Source organism: Mastigoproctus giganteus, chromosome 6 (genome assembly GCF_048544385.1).
Source record: "Mastigoproctus giganteus isolate SK-2022 chromosome 6, ASM4854438v1, whole genome shotgun sequence".
Classification (NCBI taxonomy): domain Eukaryota; kingdom Metazoa; phylum Arthropoda; class Arachnida; order Uropygi; family Thelyphonidae; genus Mastigoproctus; species Mastigoproctus giganteus.
This window is the reverse complement of record NC_143580.1, coordinates 133,635,401-133,658,013: the sequence shown is the minus strand read 5'-3', so window position 1 is coordinate 133,658,013 and position 22,613 is coordinate 133,635,401. Positions and strand designations below refer to the sequence as shown.

At 37.8% G+C, this 22,613-nt stretch overlaps 1 protein-coding gene across 2 annotated transcripts in view; it reads right to left on the bottom strand.

Moving 5' to 3' along the window:
- Positions 1 to 22,613, bottom strand: part of LOC150084591 (WD repeat-containing protein 43-like) — a 168,738-nt gene that overhangs the window by 75,210 nt on the left and 70,915 nt on the right. For both annotated transcript variants that reach the window (XM_090375342.1, XM_090375343.1), the window contains exon 7: positions 19,958 to 20,022. In XM_090375342.1, coding sequence (XP_090231468.1) covers positions 19,958 to 20,022 — 65 coding nt within the window. The remainder of the gene's footprint in view (positions 1 to 19,957; positions 20,023 to 22,613) is intronic.

Below are 22,613 nucleotides of genomic sequence, written 5' to 3'. Positions count from 1 at the left end.
AAATATTGTTCAAGGTTCAGGCCTAAATGGTTGTCAGATGAACTAATGAGACATATGGCAGAGAAGAAAAATGCATGGGATACATACAAATTAATGGGTGACATGGAAGCCTATGATAGATATAAGTTGGTCTGTAACCAAGTCACAAAGGAAATTAGGCAGGCAAAGGCTGATTATGAGAAATCCTTGGCAAAGGATGCAAAGAAAAACAGAAAAGAGTTCTTTACCTATTTAAACTCAAGAAGAAAAGGGATGAATCAGATTGGTCCACTGGATGTTGATGGTTCAACAGTTGAGGATCCTGCTCAGGTGGCTAACAATCTAAACGAGTATTTTGCATCTACATTCACACATGAGGAGTTATTCAGGAAGGGGAATGTCGTAGATGAAGTAAACATTGGCAGTGAGCTAGATGATTTTCTAATAACTGAGAGGAAAGTGGAGGAGAAATTGTTGAGAATAAACATAAAAAAGGCACCCGGGGTGGATGGGATCTATCCAGTTATATTAAAGGAGGCAGCAAAGGAAGTAAGTAAACCCCTAGCCATAATTATGAGAGCTTCTTTGGACTCAGGGGAGGTACCCATAGACTGGAGATGTGCAAATGTAACCCCAATTCACAAAGGAGGATCAAAGGCTGACACAAGTAATTATAGGCCTGTTAGTTTAACTTCGGTTCCAGGAAAATTAATGGAGGCACTGGTTAAAGAAGCACTGCAGGATCATCTAGACAAGAATTCAGTTATAGCTCAGATACAGCATGGTTTAGTTAAGGGCAGGTCTTGTCTTACCAATTTGATTGGATACTATGATGTAGTCACAAAAGAACTGGATGCAGGGAATAACTTTGATATTATATATTTGGATCTTAGAAAGGCTTTTGATACTGTTGCGCATGGAAGACTGCTGCACAAATTAGAGCAGTGTGGCATTGGAGGCAAATTGCTACTATGGATAAAGGGATGGTTGAGTGGCAGAAGACAGAGAGTGGTAATCAATGGACACTGCTCAACGTGGACTAATGTTATTAGTGGTGTTCCTCAGGGTTCAGTGTTGGGTCCATTGTTGTTTTCTGTATTTATAAATAATATTGATGATGGTATATCAAGCTTAATGTCCAAGTTTGCAGACGATACAAAGGTTGGCAGGGTTGTTAAGGACACTACTGATGCTATGCTGCTGCAACAGGATCTGGAAAGGTTGAGCAGATGGGCTGAGAGGTGGCAAATGAAGTTTAACATTGACAAATGTAAAGTACTACATATGGGAAACAGTAACCCCAGATCAACGTATCAACTCTGTGGTGTGCCTGTGGTAGTTTGAGAATCGAAACACGGTTTTTCAGAATGGTTGACATACTACTGGCAGGGATACCAAATTTTAAAGCGATTTTTTTTTTTTTTTTTAAACACCCTGATCTATACTATTAAGCACTTCCACTACACTCAAGGACTTCCTCTTAGACACTGTAAGGTTACTTGCACAGCAGCTAAAACAAAACTGATTCAGGGACCGCTTGTACCTGCCATACAGAGACAGGTGAAATTTAGTGAAAGTGTGGATGACTAATTTCTCTGAAACAACAGATGAATTTCTGGGATAAAGGAAAATTCACTCTCTCCAAATTCTCTAATAGGGAATTAGAGAATTTGGAGAGGCATCAAAAGTTTAGACTTTTGTGGACACGGCCTTTTTGAAGCAGAAGAAGTTGTTTTAGAAAGGTAGGCCAACACTACTTTCCTGCTTACATTCAGAAGCGATACATTTTCTTGAGAATTTGTAATTTGATACAATCTCCAAGTGTTGACAATGCATATATCTAGGAGCTGTGTGAATAATGGCCACCACCATTTTTTTGAACGAATTCTGATTCTATAAAGTGAAACTTGCTTATCTAACACATCCACACCACTCATATGTGAATTATATTCTTGTATGACCTTTGGTATAGGAATTTGAATTTTCTTTCTGTCTTTACGGGAGTAACGTCTAGTTTGTCCTAATGGCTCAATGCAACTGTAATTAGTGGCAGGTGAAACCGGTTTATTATCATTCCATTTTAGCACAAGTACTTCATTTGATTGGTCGAATCTATAATCAAAATAGCCCTGACCCTTCTCTTTTTCCATTTGCTTGCTAGAAATCAAAGGACACTTTTGTGTTCGGTTTTCTCGGACTGTTCCGGTTGCTTTCATTCTCAGCTCTCTAAGGTGGCACATTATTTCATGGCTGGTGAAGAAATTGTCGAAAAAAACAGTTCATGTTTTTCATATTGGTCAGCAGGTATTGATGAAATTAGGTTTGTAATAACTTGAACTCCCAATTGTCCCTCCATTTTCTCACTTTGGCCACAATACGTTTCAAAATTATATAAATAACCACTTGAACTACATAAATACCAGAGTTTGTAACCAAATTTGATTGATTTTCCACGCATAAACTTTTTGCAGAATGTCGTCCATTATATTGAATCATCATTTCATCTATTGATAAATGGGCGTGAATCAAGCCAAATTTTAAAAAGTTTTGCTTTAGCATATCAAAATATGGTCGTACTTTGAACATTTTGTCATTTATATTAAGGCGTGAATTGTCCACTAAATGGAGATACTTTTTTATTTCTTTGAATCATCTTCTTGGCATCGCATTGTATACTAAAGGTATACCAGTATCTGGGGTTGTTCCCAATACATGTCCTCTTGAGGAAGTTTGTGATAACCACTAAACAATAGAACCCCAATAAAACTTCTCAATTCATTGGCACTAAGCGAAAAATTTGGGTCTTTTTTTGTTGTGCTTACAATGTGCTTTGCTCTACTATATGATCAATAATGCCTTGAGAGAAAAACTCTTCAAAAATTTAAACTGCTGTTTTACCGTATAACAGAGATGTAACATTTTCAAAATTATTTTGGGATAAACTGTTCGTCTCAGTGTACTGTATTTGATTCTTTGTCCACTCTGGTGTTTTTCCAACTGTTTGAGAAATTGATTTTTTGTATTTATTGCGAGATTCTGATAGTCTTGAAAAGCTTCTTGATGTATCTTCATTATGCGAAAGATGGTTCGTCACTTTACACAGCTTACGTTTTTTTACAGCCAGTGCATCGTCATCGCTGCTCAATTCAGATTCGTCATTTATAGGTGTAAATAACTCTAGGGTACCTGCAACATCTTCCATTTCTTTTCCTTCAAGATTATTTTCTTCAAAATTCTCTGTGTCAGTTAGCTCATCAGGATCTGGAGGAATGATTGGAACATCAACATTGTCGTTATCCATGTCTTCCCAAACTGCAGGATCCGCAAACATTTCCTCTATCTCTTTTGTAGTTAGATATTTTCTAACAGTGTACTTTCCACCACTCATGGCTTTGTTATATATTTTTACAAAGGTAAACCACTAAAATTTCGTTTTGACTCGAGAAACATCCACGTGCTTGCTGATGTTATTTTCAGCCAATGTCCTAAAAATGGGACATCAACATAAATAACAAATTTCAATAAATAGTGTAGGTGGCTTACCCTTTTAGTTGAATCACAAAAAGCAACTATTCTAGAATATATTTCTACAGCCCTTATAGTGTTTGAAAAAACACAAACTTTTATACACTTATCATTCTTATGACACACACACACACACACGCTTGAAAACGAAAAACTTGTAAATGCTTTCTGTCCTAACTTTTTGTATTTCAGCACCATCTGACAATAAACACCGTGATTATAGATCAGTTTCAAACTAATGTGCTGCCTGTAATCCAGTTTTCTGCATTTCCATTATTTTTATTTTCATTAAAAGTTGCATCCCATAAATGGGACACTGGCTGTTAATGGGCTAAGTGCTTTGTTCTTTCAATGATCTTCGTTCATTGGCGAATCGATGCACATATTTTTCAATGTTTTGCTGCAATTCTTCCGGATCACTGGCAAAGAGAATAATATCTGCAAATCTGAAGTGATTCAGGTAATCTCCATTTATCTCGAGTCCTTTACTATCCCAATTTAGCTTGCAAAAAATTTTTTCTACACATTTTCTGTGTTGATCCGAAACTTATCATTGCTAACCCATACTGATGCAATAGTCTTTTCATATATTGACTGGAGAAAATTGATGTAAGCTCTGTCTACACCCTGGTTGATCAGGGCATTGATTACTGCTTGTTTTATGATTGAGTCATATGCTTTTTCAAAGTCAATGAAGGCTATACATAATGGGAGCTTGTATTCATTGTGCTGTTCAATAACTTGCTGCACTGTTTGGATGTGATCCATTGTACTAAAGATGCTTCTGAAACCTGCCTGCTCTTTGAGTTGTGCCACATTAAGTAAAGAAAGCCTTGTAGACAACTGGCAATAGACTTAGTGGTCAGTAGTTTTTTAAATCTGCCTCGTCACCTTTCTTGTGCAGTAGAATGGCTTCTGTATTTTTTCATGCTACAGGTACTTTGTTAAATAGCTTGCATTTTGAAAATAGTTTGGCTAGAGCTTTACATACTGGCTGGTCTTTCAACATTTCAGCAGTGACTTTATCAGGTCCCAGCTGCTTTGCCATTTTTCATTGGTTTTATAGCATCTACTACTACCAACAAAATTTCTGGTACAGCAGCTTCTGCATCTGGTGTTGGATCCAGTTGTCCTTTATCCTTATAAAGACTTGAATAAAAACTCTACTCATTTTAGTATTTGTTGTTGTACCATCCTCATGCTTCCAAGCAAATATTAGGCTGTTGTGTGTAATAATTTTTAATTTTTCTTTCTTTAGCCCTTGATTTTATTCTAGTGTTCTTCTGATAAGATCAATGATGAACTTGCACACTTCTTTCATGTGCTTCCTTATGGTCTTGCAGCACATGAAAACAATTGGACAGCTCTAGTTCAAAGTTCTGATGATTTTTCAATAGTTGGTTAGTGTTGATAGTCTTAACTTTAGTTAACTTGACCAATTTCTTTTGTTCTTTCTTGCAATCAATTTTTATTTTTGCTCTCAGTAACTGATGGTTGCTGCTTCCAACATTCAAATGTTTCAAGAATGAACAGTCAGTGAATACAGTTTTGTTGTTCAGTATAAAGTCAATTTCACTGGCATTTCCAAGAGGGCTCTTCCACATCCATTTTCATTTGGCATTTTTCTTGAAAAATGAGTTCATGATGAACAAATTTTTTCTCTGTAAATTAAATTAATAGATTGCCTCTATCAACTCTTTTTCCAGTTCCATACGGGCTGACAGATCTTCCCCCATTTTGGACCTTACCAATTCTAGCACTGGAATCTCCCATTACAATTTTATAATGGTAGCCATCCTGTTTGTAATGGCACAATACATCTTCACAAATTTCTTCAACTTCATCATCACTATGGCTGTTTGTAGGAGCATAAGTTTGAATAATAGACTATTTAGCTTAATAGCACAGCAAACAATTCTTTCAGTAATACTTTCTATTTTTATGGTTGAATCCACTAGTCTTGTTGATCAAGAACCCAATTCCACCACACCATCCATTCTTTGTTCCTTTGTGGTACAGCCAACGTCCATCTAGTTTGACCACATCTTCACCTTTTCTTTGAATCTCACATAAACTGATGATGTCCCAACTGATGTGCTCTTATAATAGTTCTAAACATGAATCTGTACTCATAGACCAAATGTTAAGCATTCCAATGTCTAAAGTTCAAAGGCAGCCTGATCGAGCCCAGTGTTTCTTATGTTGAGGGAATGGACCATAATCTGCCGCTAGTCCAGTGAGGGTCGGCAGATTTTGAATTAATTTAGTCTGATGTCTTATCTTTGATATGTCCATCATATCAAAGACACATTTGATATGTCAGGTGTCTTATCATTATCTTTGATATGTCCATCATAGGTGACCCTGATAGGAGTATAAGCTCCCGATGGCATAGTTCTCAGCTTAACCATCCCTGTGCAAATATTCCTACTGTGATAAGGCATGGATCTATGGGAGTCCATCCAAGCAGTGTACAGTGGAACAAAAACATGACAGTGAGAGCAATGTAGGAAGTAATAAACTTTATATGGAAGCCAGATGCAAAAATTAGATTTAAGTAAAAGTAATATAAAAGACAAATCCAGGTAGAGATTAATATATAATGTGAAGAATTTAAAATGAAAACAAGATCCTGGTGAAAATTGATACAGAAGTAAGTTTCAAGAAAATACTAATATAAAGGTTGAAACATATATTTATTTCAAGACAAAATATTTTAATGACAGTTAGATCACTAATATGCAATAAGAAACCTATAATGTCGATTTATGGAATTGGATGGATATGGAATGAAATGAACCCAGAATTAACTACATGTAAGAAAAAGTAAACATAGAGAGATTATGTAATCAATTCTCTAGAAAAAGAAAAAAAAAAAAAAGTCATACAAAATGTAAATTTAATTGCATAATCTTATGCAAAGTCAAATTTTGCAATATTAAAAAAAAAAAAAAAAACAATAAAAAAAATAAGCCTTTAGCAATTCAGCAGTATGTACAGCATGATGCACAGAGATGTCAACTTACCAGGAAATCTCTGTTGCAATTAATAACTGAATTTTTTAGAAATTTTGCTAAAGGTGACCCCTCACAAAAGTAGTGTGGAAAAATTATGCAATTAAATTAGCAAATTATAACTATTTGTGATTACATAAATGAATACAATAAATTAAAGGAACCTGAAAAATCAGAAAGGAAAATAACAGTTATGAATACTCAGTTTTTGTCTATGCATATTCTAAAATCATAGTATTTTGTTTTTTTTTAGTTTTCTTAATTTTCTATTTTGATCTACTTACATTGGCAAAAATGTAAGAAATATTATGAGCCCAGTGGATCATTACAGTTGTGGTTCCCTGATGAAGTTTGCTATGGTGTTCCATTTGGCTTTCTTCCCAGCATCGAAATTCTAACCATTAACTTTCACCCAGGCTTTATAAAAGTATTGCTTATCTGCAGTATCACCAGTATATCACATTATAGCAAAATTTGAACAATATTCTCATTGTAACTGTATTTATATATCAATGCTGGTATTCTGTATTATATATAATCAGTATTATATTTCACCAGGGGCTCAACATCTGGTGAGTATGGGCTTGGCACATCCAGGGTTTGTTTGTTTGTTATTTAGTTTTTAGGAGCATTAGCAACTAAGGCCATATTGCTCCGGGGATATGCGGTGGTCATTTCCTGACCTTTCTGCATCCTCCGTATTTGGTGATCACAGGCTCGAACCCCGATCTAATCAAGAAGTGTGTGCTACGCACTGCTGCTCCTGCCACCTGGCTACGGAGGTGCCACATCCAGGGTCCTGAGATGTATATCACCATTCTTCTCTTCCTTGGTTGGTTAATGGCACAAGGCTACTAAGGCCATATTGTGCCTGATTCTATTCTGTAGCGCAATTACCAGTTAAAATCTGATAAATAATCGTGTCTGCTTCAAGAAAACAAAGAACTTGGCTAGATTTGCATCGTCTCCAATTAGATGAGGTAATGTTAAAGGTTTTTTCAGATGAAAGCGATGTAAAAATTGTGCTTCGATAATTATTATAATGATTGCAATCTATTAGAATATGCTTCACTGTAAGTGTAGACTGACAATATGCACAAATAGGCGGATCTTCCCCCATGAGTAAATAAATATGGGTTAGATGCGTGTGCCCAATACGCATCCTAGCCAGGACCACCTCCTCTTGCCTATCTGATTGCATGCTTGATAGCCAAAACTTAGGTTCGTGTTTAAATTGAAGCAGCTTATTGGCGCCCTGAGTCTGCCAGCTTTGCAACCATTGCACTTCACACACATTTTTTATGACTGATTTGTAGTCTGTATATGGCACTTGGTAGTTAGAGGAGCTTGCAGTGATTGGATGTTTAGCGGCTTGATCTGCATATTCATTTCCTTTGATGCCTACATGACCTGGTATCCAACAGAAAGTGACTGACTGCTTATCAGCTTGTAACGCAATTATCTGAGATCTGATTTGCTTCAATATGGGGTGGAGTGGCTTAGATGAATTTTTCAATGCTGTTATTGCACTCAGAGAATCAGATTAGATCATAGTTTTCTTAATCGACAAATTTATCACGTGATCTAGAGCTATTTTAATCACCCACGGTTCAGCAGAATAGACACTGCATTCCTTTGGAAGGGACACAAAACTATAAAAAATAGACAAAACTGCAGCTGCGCCCAATGTCGTATTGTTTTTGAGCCATCGGTATATATTTGAAACCATCGAGAATTTTTAGCTACATGTGCAGCATGGAGCTTCCTGATGGTGAGATCTGCTGCTTGCTTTTCCCCCCATTGTTGGAATGAGAAATCACAGACTGAAGTATAATCAGATCATGGAGGGTCAAGGTGTGCTTGTTTCCTGAAAGATATTTACCCAGGTCTAAATTCCAGCATTGTGTTAACTGTAGCAGCCTTATCCCGATTGGCTTGTTTTCATTGGTTAAAAGGTGGTCCATTGGGGCTCAAATAAGTATGGCAAGATAGGATGGAAGGGAAGGCTCCATATTTTTGCTGCATATTTGAGTAGCAACATTTTCCTCTGAAGATGGAGTGGAGGTTTGTGTGCCTCTATATATAAACTCTGTACAGGGGATGTTCTGAATGCTCCTAAAGCACTTCTTAGGGCACTGTGATGGACAGTGTCTAACCGAATTAGTGCACTTTTCCTGGCAGAGTCATAGATTGAAGCTCCATAATCCAAGCGAGATCGGATTAATACCCAATACAGCCGAAGCAGAGTATATCAGTCAGCACCCCATGTTGATGATGATAGTACTCTGAGGATATTTAACTTTTTCAAGCAAATGGTTCTCAGATATGTGATGTGTTGTAAGAAGTTTAATTTATTATCTAGGATTAGGCCAGGAAATCTGATGTGTTGTGTTGTACGAAGTTTAATTTATTATCTAGGATTAGGCCAAGAAATCTGATACTGTTCGAAAGAGGTATGGTGGAATTTTAAGTTTTAATTCAGGCTCAGGGTGGATCTTTCGTTTTTTACAAAAATGAATACAGCTGGATTTTTGTGCTGATAAGCGGCAGCCATTGCGAGACATCCACAGCTCAATTTTGTTAATTGAGATCTGAAGTTGTCTCTCGATAGAATTCATATTTTTCCCTTGGCACGAGATCATGAGGTCATCTGCATAGTGATATAATTCTACTGTTCTTGGAATATCATGGATATTGTTTATTCTTATTAAAAATAGGGGGACTCAAAATAGATCCCTGAGGGACCCCCCTCCTCCTGGATATGAACTATAGAAAGAACATTTAGATGACTAACTTGAAAGGTTCTGCCCTGGACAAAGCTCTGAACAAACAAGGGAAGCCTGCCTCGTAGTCCAAAGGCATGAAGATCCCATAGAATACCAAAACATCATGTTGTATCAAAGGCCTTCTCTAAATCCAAACTTACCTTAACTAGGTGGTCATTTCTGACAAAAGCATTTCTGATGTTTGATTCTGCTTTAGTCATCATATCTAATGCAGATCTATTTTGTCGAAAGTCATACTGATTTTTATGTAAGATGTTATGTGACTCAAGAAACCATGTGAGCCATTTGAGAACCATTTTCTCCAGTGTTTTCCCCAAACAACTAGTTAAGGAAACTGGAAGATAATTAAATGGATTAGAGAGGTCTTTTCCTGGTTTAGGGATGGCTAATACAAGTGAATGTCTCCAAAAGCAAGGATAATCGTGTTCCTGAAAAATTCTATTAAAAAATATTAGAAGAGTTTGTAAAGCAGCATCATTCAAGTGTTTTATCATAATATAAAAAATACCATCAGGGCCAGCTGCACTATTGGGTGCTCTGTTAAGAGATTCCTTTAACTCGGATATTGTAAAAGGCTGGTTATATGGAAGAGAGCGACTGGTGTTGAAATTTAACTTCTGATGTTGATGTTTTTTGGTTTTTAGGAGCATTAGCAACTGAGACCATATTGCTCCGAATTTAACTTCTGCCTTTCTGTTGCCTCTAATTCGTAGGAACGGAGCATCATATGAATTTGCTGCTGAAATTTCGGCAAAAGTTACAGCAAAAGCATTTGCTACGTCTTTTGGGGAAGACAGTTCTTGTCCCTTACAGATCAATACAGGAGAGGATGACAAAGGATATTTGCCATTCAGATGTTGGATTTTCCTCTAGATTAATCTAGTATCAGTGTTTCTGGTAATAGTGGAAGCGAACTGTATCCAGGAAGCTTTTTTGGCTTTCCTTCTTATTTGTTGCGCTTTAGCATTAAGTTTCTTGTAAATAATAAAGTCAATAGTAGTGGGATGCTTGCGGAATATACTCCAAGCTTTATTCTTTTCTTGTTTTGTTTATTACATTCATCATTCCACCAGTAGTTTTTATGCCTGCATGGAAGAGTCGACGACTGAGGAATAGATTTATCAGCTGTTGCTAGTATCTGTGTAGTGACATGATCAGTGGCTTCATCTATTGACAGATTCTGAATCAAATGTTTATCTAAAGATATAATTAAGGAAAACTTTGTCCAGTTTGCCTTTGAGAATTTCCACCTTTTGCAAGTTTCCTGATAGGTGAAGATAGTTTGGAATCTAAAAATAATAGGAAGGTGATCGCTGTTATATGGATTATCCAATACTGCCCAATGTATACTTGGGTATAGTGCGGGAGAGCAGATAGACAAATCTAGGGCAAAAGTATTTCCTGTGGGAGAATGCACATGAATATGTGCACCGGTGTTCAGCAGAGTTAGATTGTGTGTGTCCAGTATGGGTTCTATTAGTCTCCCTTTTTTATCCAAACGCAAACTTCCCCATAATGGATGGTGACCATTAAAGTCACCCATCAAACAAATAGGAGGTGGTATCTGGGCAAGGAGCTCATCAAAATCTTTGAGTACATAAGTTTGGTTTGGTGGAAGATAAATAGATACAAGAGAAAAAATTATTCCAAGTTCTATTCTTACAGCAACAACTTCTAAATTAGTTTTTAAGGGGATTTGAACAGATGGATTTGTAATGGATACTAAAACTGCTACACCTCTATGGGCTGCAGTTGTTGCATTCCTGTCACACCTGTACAAAGCATATTTCTTTATTGAGGGGGTCACTTGTAGAGTTAAATATGTTTCCTGTAAACAAATGCCTGCTGGACTGAAATGTCGAATTAAGTCATATAGCTCATCTGCATTAGTATGTAGTCCACAATTCCATTGTAAAATGCACTGCATTATTTAGTTTTAGTGGTAGGATGATCCGGTTGTTTTTTACAGGTAGTAGGCTTATTGCGATCTATTTTAATTTTATCTTTTTTAGGAAAGGTAGGCCGTCCAGTGTCCATATCTTCTTCAGCATAAATTTCTAATAAAGGTTCTTCTTGAGTTTTGTCATCTATATCCATTTCTGAAGTATTAATGTGGCTCTTAGTAGATGATTCAGCTTTTGCCATTCTGGTTTCACTTTGGGACTTTATACCACTAGTAAAGGGGATGGAAATTGGGGTATTACAAGTCTGGTCTTTGTTGTTTTGCTTCAAAGATGGCTGAGGAACTGAAAGCTGAGCCCTAGCCCATTCAGCAAGCAATGTGTTAGGTGGAACTGAGTCATTGGTTTGTGTAGCAACAGAACAATATTTCTTTGTAATATTAGCACATGTGCGTGCAGGAGTATCTTTCAGAATTTGTCATCTCACTTCCTGATAGGTCACTTTGTGTTCAACTTTAAATTTCTGTATTTTCTTCCCAAGTTTCCATAACTTGCAATTTTTAGAATATGCAGGATGATCTTCCTTGCAATTAGGGCAAAGTGCAGATGTTGCAGTACAATCGGTTTGAGTGTGATCCTGGGATCCACATTTTGAGCATATTGTGTTTCCTCGACATGTTGTCTGAGAGTGTCTGAACTTCTGATACTTATAACACTGTAGTGGAATTGGTATATAGGGGCAAATGTGGCAATTTAGATAACCAGCTTTAACAGTATTTGGTAAGTTTGGAGTACTGAACGTAAGTATTACACTACGGGTTGGAACGAGATTGCCATCCCTACGAGTCAAAATTCTCTTAGCTTGTACAACCTTTTGATCTTTCAGTTCCCGCACAAGCTCCTCTTCTGTTACATTCAACAGATCCCACTCAGAGGTAATACCTTTGGAACTATTTAGGGTGGTGTGGGGAGAGATTTTAACAGGAATTCCTCTAAATATTGTGAACTTTAACAACAGTTCTGAATGTTTGGACTGTGTTGTCTCAACGAGTAAATCGCCTGACTGTAATCTTTTGACCATTTCAGGTGATCCAGCAGCATTTTCTAGAAATCTGTATGATAAATGGAGACAGTTTACTCACCGGTTGACTACTTAAAAGGTGCCTCCGTAGCCAGGTGGGAAGGAGCAGCAGTGCGTAGCACACGCTTCTTGATTAGACCGGGGTTCGAGCCCGTCACCACCGAATGCGGAAAGGTCAGGGAATGACCACCGCATATCCCGGAGCACTATGGCCTTAGTTGCTAATGCTCCTAAAAACCAAATAACAATAACAAACTACTTAAAGAATGGATAATGAGGAAAGTCGGTAGGTTATTATCTTTTTTTAAGCACTTATTTTGCGCATTTCCTTGGTCCAAGTTATACCAATCTGTGGTATTTGAGCTCGGCAGCTCTAATGCTGCATAATTTTCTTTATCCATTTCAGCTCATTTTTGTCCTGGGGAATTGGCTTTTCCACCCGGCCCCGCCACGGGGAGGCAGCAGCAGTGACGCTTGTGGCCAAGCGTAGGAGTTAGTACAGTTAGTATATAATAAAGAAAAAAAGGTACTTTCCTTTTTCTGGCTCTCCTTTTAAACTTTTAAAAAGTAGAGCTAATTAACAGAAAGACTTTTAAACCGAAATAAACAAGGAAAACTCAGTCTCTCTAGAAAAATCACTCTATTAACTGCAATAGATATAGCACAGAAGATCGCTTGGCCTCAGAGTTCGCTTGGCACCTTCTTTCTTGGTGATTCTCTCTCTCTCTCTCAGGGTAACTCAATTTTTTTTTTGGCTGATGCAGCAAAAGCCTCAGGCTTCCTTGCACCACTTGGCTAATAATAATAATATCATTATATTAAATAAATCATTAGCATTTTTTTATATCTTCCTTTCTTGCGCTTTCAATTTCCTTTTCCTTCTCTTCATAGGTCAGCATTTTACAGAATGAACATTGAACTTATTATATTGGCTAAATTTCTTTTCGTTTGTTACAAGCACACATAAGAAAATAAAATTGAATAAAACTTGTTCAAGATATAAAGTGAAGGCAAGTAAACTTATGTAATCATTAAATTTATATAAAATAAATTTAACAGAACTGATTAATACCATCAAACCAGCAATTAAATATTACACTGGGCTGTGATATAGGAAAATATGCAGAATTAGATAAATAAAGTCTGTGTAAGACTGTGTATGTTTGTTTGTTTGTTTGTAGCAGTAGTAGCAGTGGCATTTGATGCAAGAAAGCAAGTGTATGAGCTTATGCAGCATCAGCCAAAAAAAAAAAAAAAAAAAAAAATCACAACATTCCCTCCAAATGCCTGTCCAGTTCCTCCTTAAATTTATTCAACCTATCAACTTCCACGAGAGATGGAAGTTTGTTCCAGCAATTAACCACCCGCTGGCTAAAGGCAAATTTCCACACATCTAATCTACATCTGTCTTTTCTTAATTTGAATTTATGCCCCCTTAGGTTTGTAATCTGAATAAGTGGAAGGATCCCATCAGAATTCAGCATGCTCAACCCATTCAAGGCCTTATACACCTCAATCAGATCACCGCACAGGTGCCTAGTCTCCAGCCACTGCAATTTGCAGAACTTAAGCCTCTCTTGGTAAGAGGATCCCTTCATTCCCCTCACAAATCTTGTTACCCTTCTCTATACACGCTCAAGTAAATCTACATCCTTCCTAAAATGAGGCCTCCAGACCTGTATGCTGTACTCAAGGCGTGGCCTGACCATTGCCTTATACAGAGGGATAATCACCTCCTTTTCCCTGCTAGCAAAATTCCTATATATCATTGACAAAACCCCATGACCACCCTGGCAGCCTGTCTGCATTGCTCAGAAAACTTCATATCTGACTGCACAATTACTCCCAGGTCTTTTTCATTTTCTACCACCTTAAGTGTAGTACCACACAGTTGGTACGTTTCTCTGGGGTTACTTCTACCCATATGCAGTACTTTGCATTTGTCAAGGTTAAACTTCAGTTGCCACTTCTTAGCCCATCTGTCCAAATTATCTAGATCCTGTTGCAGTAGCACACTGCCATTACTGTCATTAACAACCCTGCCAACCTTTATATCATCTGCAAACTTCGACATTAAGCCTGATATACCTTCATCAATATCATTGATAAATATACAAAACAACAGTGGACCTAACACCGAACCCTGTGGGACTCCACTAATAACATTAGTCCAAGAAGAGCAGCACCCATTGATTACCACCCTCTGTCTCCTCCCACTTAACCATCCTTTTATCCATTGTAGTAACTTACCCTTAACACCATTCTGCTCCAATTCGTACAATAGTCTTCCATGCGCAACAGTGTCAAAAGCTTTCCTGAAATCCAAATATATGATATCAAAATTATTTTTTGCATCCAGTTCCTTTGTAACCACATCATAATATCCTATCAAATTTGTCAGACAAGACTTTCCCTTAACAAACCCATGCTGTGTCTGAATTATTGCTGCAGTCTTGTCTAGATGATCCTGCAATGCATCTTTAACCAGTGACTCCATTATTTTACCCGGAACAGAAGTTAAAATAACTGGTCTGTAATTACTCGTGTCACCCTTCGATCCACCTTTATGAATTGGGGATACATTTGCACATCTCCAGTCCGTGGGAACCTCCCCTGAGTCCAAGGACACTCTCATAATTATGGCTAAGGGTTTGCTTAGTTGCTTTGCCGCCTCCTTTAATATAACTGGATAGATCCCATCCACCCCAGGTTCTTTTCTTATGTTTAACTTCAACAATTTCTCCTCCACTTTGCTTTCAGTTATTACAAAACCATTAAGTATCCTGCTACAATTTGATAACCTTCTGCCATTTTCAAACCTTAATATTAAGGTTTGAAATTGTTATTTGGTTTTTGGAGCATTAGCAACTAAGGCCATATTGTTCCGAGGATATGCGATGGTCATTCCCAGACCTTTCCGCATCCTCCGTATTTGGTGGTTACAGGCTCAAACCCTGGTCTAATCAAGAAGCGTGTGCTATGCACTGCCACTCTTGCCCACCTGGCTATGGAGGCACCTGTGTGTTTAGAGAGAATAGTGTAAACAAAGAATGTCAACAGAAGATGTCTGGGCCTAGCAAAAGAAATAGGCTTGTTAATTAAATAGTGAGAAAATGGTAAGAGTGTTGTGGGCTAAAAACAAACTGTTTTTGTGCCCAAAAAATAAATAAATTAAATTAAATTAAATAAAGCAAACAAAAAAAATAATAATAATAATAAATACACAGAAAGCTAATTAAATCAATAAAATTATTCCGATTATTAGAAAAAGGATACACTGTCCAGTCAAAATATTATGATCAACCTCCTGTTTTAGCAATTGGCTGTTTCTCTCCATCTGATGGTGTGTGCACTGCGGAGAGAGCTGGTAAATGTGATACTACAGGTTTGTGGCATGTGATTCATATGAAGTGATTCATATTCATATTCATATCAACATGGACCAGGGATGTGGTACAATGGATTTCAAAAAAAGGATGACTGTCGGGTGCCAGTTAAAAAGTTGATAGTGTTATAAAACCATGAATTTTGTCAGCTATTTGTGGATTGATGTAATTAAGGTGTTTCAAGAGTCGATATATAGTGGACAGGGCAGCAATTTCCAGGCAAATGGCAGGTGTCCATGCTTTATCAATAGTCATGATGAATGTAAGTGGTCTTGTCTTGTGAAAGCCAACAGACAGACAGAAAACAATGAAATGCCTGATCATGGATTTTAACCAGAGGAGAACTAGCAGTATTCCTAAGACCACAATTCAACAAACCCACTTCTGTGAGGGCCTCTGGAGTAGATGCATTATGAGGTACCCAGCTTATGGTCACCAATTGCCAATGGCATCTAAAGTTGATGAACAGCATCACTGGGCTACTGATGATGGCAAAAGTTGCCTTTTCCAATGAATCATGTTTCCCACTATTCCATGTGGATAGTAGATGGAAAGTATGGTGACACACTGTAGACAGGAATCACTCACTCCGATGGTCTAACAGAAACAGGCAGGTATTGGTATGGAGATGTTTATCTGAGAATCTCTTGAAGCCCTCATACCCTAGACTGTAATCTGAATGCTAAAAACTACCTATCACTGTACCTGATAAGGTACACCCCCTTCACAGTGTCTTCCTGGATGGCACAAGCGTGTTTCAACAGGATAATGCACCCTGCTGCATTGCCAATATTGTTCAAGTTCCAATCTTGCTGAACATGAAAGTGACTACCAAGTGGTACCTTGGCTACTGAACTTGCCGGATATAAATCTCACAGAACATCTCTCGGATTACATAGACCAATAGATCACAGCATTTTATGTTAACATCTGTTTCATGGAAAATATTGGAGTCACTGGTTAAAGAAGTAATGCAGAACCATCTAGAAAGGAATGCAATTAAACTGGAGTCACAGCATTGATATGTTAAGGGGTGTTCTTGTCTGACCAATCTGATTGGATACTATGATGCAATAACAAACTGACTGGATGCAAAAAATAATTCTGGTATCATATATTTGGATTTCAGGAAGGCTTTTGAATTGTTGCACATAAAAGACTGCTGTACAAATTGGAGTAATATAGCATTAAGGGCAAGTTATTGCTATGGATGAAGGGATGATTGAGTGGGAGAAGATAGAGTCGTTATTAATGGATACTGTTTTTAATCGACTATTATTATTGGTAGAGTGCTCAGGGCTAGGCACATTGTTGGTTTCTACCTTAATTAATTATTATTATTTTTTTAGCCATATGGTGCAAGGAAGCCTGAGACTTATGTTGCACCAGCCATAAAATTCCTGTGTTACTCTGAGAGAGAGAGAGAGAGAGAGAGAGAGAGAGAGAGAGAGAGAGAGAGAGAAAGAGAGAGAGAGAGAGAGAGAGAGAGAGAGAGAGAGAGAGAGAGAGAGAGAGAGAGAGAGAAAGAACGGACAAGAAAGCAAGAAAGAGAAGAATGATGATATCCAGCTCAGGACCCTGGGTTTGCCAAGACCATACTCACCAGATGAGTTATAGAGACTATAATATATTTTTTAAACTTATATTACAAACTTGAATTAAGTATATATATCCCTTTATTTTAACATTAAACGATGGTACATCTTTTTATATAGACGCAATAGACTTTATGTGGCTTTTCGGAATTAGAGCGTTTGGTTCCTCCAGAATTATATTTTCATTGCGGAGGTATGGCAATTTTTTTTTTTTTTTTTTGATGGCTAGTGTAATCGATTCAATGCAGAGGATAAAAGTAAAGCTACACATCTCAAAAGCGCTGAATGCAAATCAGTTGTTTTCAAACCACAATGAGAATTTGTGTGAGAGTTCTTCGAGTGTATTATTAATATTAGAGTATTATTATAATTAAAACTTCCGTTTTCTAATCCTAAAACGAAACAAGACTGTACAATTAACAATGATGCCACTGGTAGTGGTATATTAGAAATAGTGTACCTGTGTATGCAAGAGCACAAATATGCAGAAAGGCAACCTTGCTAAAAATGAAGTCAATTAAAGGGGTGTAGTTTGCTGGTTAACAATAATACTACTTATTGATAATGATACTGATGCAGCTATATATCAGGCTTAATGTTTTAAGTTTGCAGATGATGCAAAGATTGGAAGGGTGGTTAATGATAGTAAGCAAAGTATGCTACTGCAACAAGATCTAGAAAAATTAGTTTGAGTCGGACTGAGAAACTGAAGCTTAACATTGCCAAATGCAAGGCAGTGCATACGGGTAGCAGTAATTCTAGATTAACATACCAACTATGTGGTACTAAATTCAGTGCTTTAAAATGAAAAAGACATTTGGAGTAATTGTGCAGTCAGATATGAAGTTCTCTTAGCAGTGCAGTTAGGGTGCCAGGACAGCTCATGGGGTTTTTTAATTATATACAGGAACTTTGGTAGAGGGAATATGGTGATAATTTTCCCCTTGTACAAAGTTGTGGTTAGACTACTACTTGGGTACTGTTTGTTTGTTTGTTTGTTATTTGGTTTTTAGGAGAATTAGCAACTAAGGCCATATTGCTCTGGGAATATGTGGTGGTCATTCCCTGACCTTTCCGCATCCTCCGTATTTGGTGGTGATGGGCTCAAACCCCGGTCTAATCAAGAAGCGTGTGCTACGCACTGCTGCTCCTTCCCACCTGGCTACGGAGGCACACCTTGAGTACTGTAAACAGGTCTGGATGCCTCATTTAGGAAGGCTGTAGATCTGCTGAAACAAGTGCAGAAACGCAATGAGATTGGTGAAGGGAACAAAAGGGTGCTCTTACCAAGGAGAGATTTCAGGGTCTGCAAATTGTAGCATCTGGAGACTAGGCTTTTGAGAGGAGATCTGAATGAGGTATTTAAGGCCTTGAATAAATTGAGTAAGCTCAATGTTGATGACATTCTTCCTCTTACAGAGAGAACTAGACAAATTCTTGGAGGGGATGGATGGGTGTGGTGGGTAGCTTGTGTGAGTGTGTGTGGTTTTTTTTTTTTTTTTTTTGCTGGCACTATAAACTTGGTTTCTTGCATTATTTGCTACAACTAATACTAATTTTGATCATCCACCATGGACTATCACAGATCTACAGGACACAGTCCTGGTGATGCAATGTTCAGAGGCCTTATAGAGCCCATGCTTTGCTGTGTGTGGCAGTACTGGCAGGCAGCAAGAGAAGGACATACCCACTGTTAGGTAGGTATGTCAATGTTCTGACTCCATCACTGGACAGTGTACATACATACACACACACACACACACACATATATATATATATATATTTTTTTTTTTTTACAAAGTTATGCCAATTTGTTCATCTGACACTACAAAACAAAATAAAGTCTCATGGTCACAGTAATAAGAGGAAAAATACTCTTTGTGAGGTTGGGGGGGGGGGACCCAATTGAAAGAAAGGTAAATAATCTCTCTCTCTCTCTCTCTATCAGTAGTAGGCAAAAAGTGAATGGTACAGTGCACGCTGCTTATTGTGATCACAGATAAAGTTATAATTTGCATACTGTTATCACTTTTATGAAGTCCTTTATCAGACACACAAAAAATGCTATTTATTGTAATCGGTGTTTTGGTTTATGCTACTGCTTTTTTTTTTGCCTTATCGCAGTTTATACATGTGCAGTGGAGTGATTACATAACATCCCAATTTGTTCTTGAACTTCGATACATTGCATGGCCAGTTACTCATTTTGATTTGTGTGGTTGCCACATGATGTTACTCTGTGAAAGAAAGTTCTCTATCTGTACTACTACCAATCTGATTGTTTTACAGTAGAGCATTAAGCCTTTTATATAATTCTTGATTTTAACATCTTCATTATTTGTTTTTAATGAATTTTCAAAAACATTATTATGGCAGTTTAATTTTTATCAATGACATTTTTTAATGTGGACAGTCAAAGTATTATACATATTGCATGATTTTAATGTTTTCCTTCTGTCACTTCTACCTTTTTATGTATACATTTTCATTGTGCATTAATAAACAATACTGAACAGCTGCATTCTTGTTTCTTTGGTTATTGTTATCACTTTAGCTGAGTCCGGAAGTGATCACAATAAATGGTGTCCACTGTATGTTAAAAATTATATTGTTATGTTATATTATTATATTAACGAAGTCACAAAAAAAAAAAATAAATAAATAAAAAAAAATAAATAATAATAACTCACCCATTTAGTCGATGTTCAAATGTATGAAGCATACCTTCTTTTGTAACAGCAGCTAACGTCATACACTACAAAAATAACAAATATATATAAATATGTGTGCACGTGCGCGCGCACACACACACACACACACACACACACACACACACACACACACACACACACACACACACACACACACACACACACGAGTTGCCACTTTATTAGTTACAGGTACACCTATTTAATAGTGAGTAGATATCTAAATTATCCTGTTGGAAAAACACATTCACAGATGGATACACTGCACACCTGGTTGGAAACAATTTCCAGATATCCTGTAGCATTCAAACGTTGCTCCACTGGTGTCAAAGGGCCCAATGTGCACTATGGAAACATCCTACACCATTACATTGCACCACCAGCATGCACTGTAGGCTGGCAAGACAGATCATTTCCCCTTCACCATATTCTGGTCATCTCGTTAGCATAAAACAGTAGGGACTGATTGTCAATCCAGGCAACAAATTTCCAAACTTCTAGCATCAACTGTTGGTACTCCTAAACCAACTGTATCCTTCTTGTTTTTTTGCTGACAGGAGTAGAACCTAGCTCCTTGTCACAGATGAAGTATCTCAGTTGAAGATTGAGATACTTCATCTGTGACAAGGTATGACAAGTTGTGTTCTGAAATACCTCTACGGACAGGATAAGTCCATGGAGTCAGGCTGTTTCACCATATTCTGGTCATCCTATTAGCATAAAACAGTAGGAAACTGAGAATGTCGATCCAAGCAAAAAAGTTTAAAACCTTGAAAAATAAACACTGTTGTACTGTAATATGACTGTAGTCTTACTGTTATTCTGCACAAGTCTTGTGAGCCTCTATTGGCCTAAGTATCAACAAGCTGTTTCCAGCCAAAGGATCGCTGGCTGATATTTAGTTATTGGACCAATCTCAATACATCTGAGATACAGTCCCCAGCAAGGCTGTAGTACCCAATATGCCATGTGCCAACAACTACCTGACGCTACTCAACTGAAACAAGTCACTGGATGGGACCTGATCCCAAGAGCGACAGATACAAATGACAGAAAAATCACTTGAAATGACTGTAATCACCTGAAGTTCGAAAACCACCACAACACCAGATGGGACCCCAGCAGGGGCTCCCATCCACTTTCCTCTCCACTGAGAGGAAACCACAAGCCATACTGTAACCTACCTGGAATGGACATTTCTTTGATCATGACTGCAGCTCTGCTGCTGCTGCATAGCCAGCTGGCAATCTGGACTGGCCCACGTTCTTTCCCTATCCTAGCAATGGGGAGGGGATGGTCTCCCCGGCTCCTCCCATCCCCTCCACCTCCCTATTTTCCTCTGGTGGGACATGGGCATGTCCCACTGACATACCTGGGGTCATCTTCTCTACTGACCCCATATTTGTCTTTTCCCCCTCAGCCTTCGTCTCTCCCCCACTCCTTCTATGCCCCACACAATCAAAATTTAACTGCTTAGCTGTGCATCACTCTTTCGGACTCCTAACCTCATTACGTCCTACCCACAAAAATTGCATTTTTTTTTTTTACATAGGTCCTGGCCACCGAAATCTCAGGAAATTAGGTGGCAGGACCTGCCAGAGTACATCTTTAAAATACTGGTGTACCTGGTCTGCCTCCACGGAGCCAAGTGTGGGCAACATTGGGCCTCAGCAGGGGTCCAGCGGCTAAATGGCCAGATGAACAATGGTACACAACACCACACCCAACAATATCCATACACTTTTAAATCTCTGGTACTGTCATGTGTTACAGTACGCCTTTACAGCGTACTGTAACACATGACAATATATTCTATGCAGAGATGGGGGGAACCCCTGGTGCTGTTAGACCCTAAACACATTTTACACTTATACAACATACAAGTGTGGCTTGTGCTGACTACCATGCCACATTCAAAGTCAATTAAATCTTTCACCTTACCCATTCTCCCATTGAATTGCACACATACAGCATTCCTATGAATCTGCCCACTTGCTTCATATCATATGGTGTGAACAAGTGATGCTGTTCCCGAAGTAGTGTCCCATTTTATGAAAAGGGTAAGTGTACCTAATAGAATGTCAACTTAGTGTATATATTAATTATACACTAAATTTATTATTACATTGTTTCAAACTAACAAAAACAAATCATAAGGCTATTTGACAGAAGTCCATGAAGTCTTCAAAGCTGTAGAAAATTCTTAACTTTTGTTGGGGTTCTTGCATTTTGCTTAAAAATAATTTCCACAAAAGTGGAAATTCTTAGGATGCAAATGCTGGAACGTATTCACATGATTATTTAAAACTTGTTAAATAAAAACATTCTTGAAATTATAACTGGTTACTGTTACAAACATATTGTGTAAAATATCACTTTTTTATTGGCGAGCGTGTCTGAAATTTGTTCTGGCAAAATGCCCAATTGCTTTAGATTACCACCCAGGCAACCCCTGTAAGTATTCATTTGATATCTGTAAATCAGCAGTTCCCAACCTTTTTGAGAATGTGACCCAATCTGACAAATCAGTAAATCTTCACAACATAAGTAAAATCACATTCAGGAGAGGGGGAATCCCCCATTGGGAAAATTTATTCCCAATTTGTAGTTTGGGAATCACTTCTGTGAGCTGTGATTA